Source organism: Cebidichthys violaceus, unplaced genomic scaffold (assembly GCF_023349555.1).
Source record: "Cebidichthys violaceus isolate CVI_PGR_0920_01 unplaced genomic scaffold, fCebVio1.0.p SCAF_450, whole genome shotgun sequence".
In the NCBI taxonomy this organism is placed as follows: domain Eukaryota; kingdom Metazoa; phylum Chordata; class Actinopteri; order Perciformes; family Stichaeidae; genus Cebidichthys; species Cebidichthys violaceus.
Window position 1 is genome coordinate 7,501 of NW_027176651.1, and position 5,092 is coordinate 12,592.

At 41.8% G+C, this 5,092-nt stretch overlaps 1 protein-coding gene across 1 annotated transcript in view; it reads left to right on the top strand.

Annotated features, from left to right (window-relative positions):
• Nucleotides 1-3,450, top strand: part of LOC137886766 (F-actin-capping protein subunit alpha-2) — a gene marked incomplete at its 5' end in the record, with an annotated part of 8,248 nt that extends 4,798 nt beyond the window's left edge. Inside the window, 4 exons of the mRNA XM_068729379.1 lie at nt 3-81; nt 183-254; nt 869-931; nt 2,226-3,450. Of these exons, the coding sequence (XP_068585480.1) occupies nt 3-81; nt 183-254; nt 869-931; nt 2,226-2,366 (355 nt within the window). The remainder of the gene's footprint in view (nt 1-2; nt 82-182; nt 255-868; nt 932-2,225) is intronic.
• Nucleotides 3,451-5,092: the final 1,642 nt, after the last annotated feature.

Consider the following 5,092-nt stretch of genomic DNA (forward strand, 5'->3'; position numbering starts at 1 on the left):
AGGAATGGACGCTGGAGGTCAGAATGGAAGTTCACCGTCTCCCCCTCCACCACTCAGGTGGCGGGAATCATGAAAATCCAGGTACTTAGTTTAAATCTTCCACCGTGTGGACAAGCAAACGGGTCTTAACATCTGTTTTGAGTTGCACAATGAAGATGAACTTAACCTTTTAACTGCTGCAGGTTCATTACTATGAAGACGGCAACGTTCAGCTGGTGAGCCACAAAGAGGTCCAGGAGTCCATGTCAATTTCTGTGAGTACAGCTGATTCATATTCTGTTTTTCTGGTTGTCTGTCCGACCCGATCTCACGAACCCCGATATCTCGGGAGATCCTGGAAGGAATTTTTCTTTAATTTTGGCTCAAACATCCACTGAGACTCGAGGCTGAACTGGTGGTAAAAACACATTTTCAGTCCGTAACTCCAGACTTAATATGCTTATTCATACAATTTCAATTGCTGACATTTTGGACAGACAACCGTGAGGCAGTAGTTCATGTGCACACAGATGGATGAGGAAGTCTGATGTGTTTTCTTGACGACATTAGTCCATAAAATACTGTGGAGTCCAACTATGGAATACGAACTTGTACTTACTGACTGATTCTCTGAAATCTCAGATATTGAAGATATTATTCTCACTTTTAGTTTTATTTCTTGTACCTCTGTAATCCGATCCATACTTTTTCTGGTTTCACCTCTAAATGCTGTATTGATTTTAAACAGCTCCCTGGGGATGTGTTTCTCTTTTCTAATTCTTTGCAGTGTGGAGTGTTATTAGCTTGTGTGTTCTCTGAAGGCTTGTGTTTATGACACTTTTAGCCCCCTCGACTCTTGAAATTGATTATGTGTCTTGTCATCTTCCAGAATGAGGCTTCAACCGCAAAGGAGTTTGTTAAGATCATGGAGGCCGCAGAGAACGACTATCAGGTATGTGAAGATGGGAGGCAGATATTCTGTGTGAAATAAACCGATTACAAGCTGGTTGTTGCGGGAAAACACAACTTTTTACTGCTTTATTGAGTGAAAGTTTTGGTGTGAGATGCGTATCCGTCCATTATCTTCCACTTACCCGAGGCAGCACGGTGTTCCAGACGTCCCTCAACCCAGCAACGTTTTCCAGCTCTTTCCAGGGAGACGTTCCCAGGCCAGAAGAGATGTATTATCCTTCCAACGTGTTCTGGTTCTTACCAGTTAGGCGTGCCCAGAAAACCTCTAAACGGAGGCGTCCAGATCGGATGTTGAACCTCCTCAGCTGGCCCCCCTTTACACGCAAGGAGCAGAAACTCTTCTCCGAAGGAAGCTTCATTTCAGCCACTTGTATCCGCGATCTCGTTCTTTCGGTCATTACCAAAAAGCTCATGAAGATAGAGGAGGGTCGTAGCGTATATATGGACTTGTAAAACGAGAGATTTGCCTTCTGGCTCAGGTCCCTCTTCACCACAACAGTTTGGTACAGCACCTCCCTGACCATCTCACGCACCATTTACCCTCACTCGATACGTGGAGCTCCCTCTCCTCGGATAGTGCTTCACTCCCAACCTTAAGGGTGCAATCCACGGTTTTCCGGCAGCAAACCATGGCCTCAGACCTGGAGGTACTGACTTTTATCCCGACATCGTCACACTCGGCTTCAAACCGACCCAAATGCATGCTGACGGTCCCTGTCTGATGGAGCCAATAGCGCCACATCATCTGCAAAGAAATGCAATTCTGAGGCCCCCAAACCGGACACTTGAGATCCGTCCATGAAACGTGTTTGACTTTGTCTCGATTAGGGACACGGGTCTTACTTTGGTTGTACAAGGAGCGGATTGGCTCGTAGCGTCCATCCATCCATCCATCACCTTCAGCTTATCTGGAGCTTAGCAGGGTATTCCAGACTTCCAGGGAACCTTGTAGCGTGAGATACGCAATTGACTAAAAATAAGACCTCACCAAAAGCTCGTGTTCTACTCTCGTCAGGATTAAATGAGGAAATCCTTCACTTTCACGCTGCAAACCTCCGTCACAGCATGTTCCTCATGATGTCAGGTTTTTAGGCTACAACGGATCGAAAGCTGAGTTGTAGCGAGAACTTTGAATGTTGTATTTTAGAATTTTGACCATTTTAAACTACAAATTCTTGAAACAAACGGATCACACAGCTTTTTTGCCTGTAAATAACTAATATTAACGAACTCATTTATTGCCCTTGTTTATGATTCCCTGCTCTTCCCTCCAGACGGCCATCAACGAGAACTACCAGACCATGTCGGACACTACCTTCAAAGCCTTACGCCGCCAGCTCCCCGTGACGCGCACCAAGATCGACTGGAACAAGATCCTGAGCTACAAGATTGGCAAGGAGATGCAGAACGCTTAAATACCAACGGAGAACATAACAGACCCCCCCTCCCCTCCACCCCCACCCAAACAAACGTTGCATGACTGGATAGTTGTTTCGTCTTTGTACAGAAATTAGAGAAACTGGGACAAAGAGAGGTTTTTGGTCTCACAGCCAGATGTCACGTCGCACATTGGATGTCTACTTTTATTGATGTTATTTGTTTTTATACAGACACCCTTAACTCCTCTGTATATTGAATCTATCATGATGAAGATGAGCGTATTTTGGGGGGGGGGGGGGGATAGAACTTGAGGAAATTAGACATAGGAAAAAGGGGGGGAGGGGGGGGCGAGCACTTGTATGCAAAGACATCCTTATGAAATATCACGTGTGCAATATTTATTGTGTCAGTGAGACCACGACTTTTTATTTGACCTGTTGATTTAAAAAAAAAAAAAATAAAGTTTAAAAAACGGTTTGAATTTGCGACGATGGTGCATTTGACAGAATGACTCCCTTCACTTCACGGTTAACGTCCCGTACGGTCGACGAAAAAAAAAACCCTTTGTGTTCATTGAATGGTGTGTTTGGCACAAGCAGTCACTCAATGTTCTTCTTTTATTTTGGTACTTCCCTCACAGTTCGTCCTGTGTGTGTGTGTGTGTGTGTGTGTGTGTGTGTGTGTGTGTGTGTGTGTGTGTGTGTGTGTGTGTGTGTGTGTGTGCGCATGTGTGCGTGTGTGTGTGTGAGAGAGATCTCCCGGCTTTATTGCCTTTTCTTTTTTGTTTTTTGGACTCGACATCGTGTGGACTCGGCGCGGGTTGAGTTTTCTGTGACCACTTAACACGCTTGATTAACAAAAGTCATCAGTCGCTAAGTAATGTGCATAATGTCCAATTTACAATAAAATACAAAAAACGTATCACGTTCTCCTCCAGTGCTTATTTTATTACAAAAAGACAAGACAAAGCAAACAGAACCTGACTGTATTATATAACAAGGCACATTGTAATATATACCTGTATGAAACATCCTGTCTGTCAGTTTGGTGATTTATTTCCATGAGATTAATTGTAACTCAAGTCACAATTATGTTGCATTAAATGACAAATTTTCTATTTACTGGCTCACTCATGATTTCTGATACGCTTTTATTGTGGACAATCTGTCTCTGTTTGTCTCTGTCTCTCTCTCACTGTCTGTCTGTCTGTCTCTCTCTCGCTGTCTGTCTCTCTCGCTGTCTGTCTGTCTCTCTCGCTGTCTGTCTGTCTCTCTCACTGTCTGTAGCTCTGTCTGTCTCTCTCTCTCGCTGTCTGTCTCTCTCTCTCTCTCTCGCTGTCTGTCTCTGTCTCTTTCTCACTGTCTGTCTGTCTGTAGCTCTCTCTCTGTCTCTCTTGCTGTCTGTCTCTCTGTGTGTCTCTCTCTCTCTCCCTCTGTCTCTCTGTGTCTCTCTCTCTCCCTCTGTCTCTCTCTGCTCAGTCACAATTATGTTGCATTCAATGACAAATGTTCTATTTACTGGCTCACTCATAATTTCTGATATGCTTTTATTGTGGACAATCTGTCGCCGTCTCTCCCTCTCTGTCTCTCTCTCTCCCTCTGTCTCTCCCTCTCTGTCTCTCTGCTCAGTCACAATTATGTTAAATGACACATTGTCTATTTACTGGCTCACTCATAATTTCTGATACGCTTTCATTGTGATTGAAAAATAATATTTCATCTCCAGGTGTAGCAGGAAGAACGGCATGATGTGTAAAAACAAAGAAGGTTCCTCAAAGCCCTCTTTTAATCTGCAATATCAAACGTTATGTAGGAGTCATCGTTGTTTCCACAGGGTGACTCACCTCTTTAATCCTCGGACATCTTCAGGAATTAATACAACATTTACACAGACAACATAACAACATGAAGCCCAGCTGGAGATGAATTCACTATCGAAGATGAAACATGAAGAAGTGTGTGTGAAGGGGGCACGTAAAGTAACGGATGGACCACTATGGAAAGTAGGTTAATACTTCATATTAATCACCTATCATTATATTATAGGAGCAATCTGTGATGGAGCCATGAGAAAGAGAGTGACTCATTTGCTGCACATGCTTTTATTGGGGGCCAAAAACAAATAAATAACTTAATGTTGGCTCAAACCACAGCCACCCACCGCACAACAATCTCAAGACAGCAGGTCAATGAACCTGTCCTCAGTGAGGGGAAAGAATAACAGCAAATATCCACGTCAAGACATGAGCTCCTGTACTTCATTATTGGCGATCACCAGTGTGATTACTAGTATTTATTTATGATATCACATATTATGATCCCTTTTGAGTGGCTGCCAGTTGAACTTTGCTCGAACACTAAAACACTAAAAATGTGTGCAGTACAAATACACTGTGCAGTGTCTGTGTATATAATATTGCAATACTACAATTATTCTGTCTGTATATATAATATTTTAGTTATTGTGGATTTTTTGTTTTACTTTACTTATTAACTTATTTATAATACTTGTTTTAATCTTGTTCCTTCTACTATGTCTCTTGTTTGCACTATACTGTATATATATATATATATATATATATATATATATATATATATATATATATATATAGTATATATATGCATCATGATGCTGCTGTAATCCTGTAAATTAAAAAATAATAATAAAGGATTATTTTTATTTTATCTTATCTCTCTCTCTGTCTCTCTGTACTTATTTAATATTCTTTACTGTTTTATTACTTATTTTCTTATGTATAATA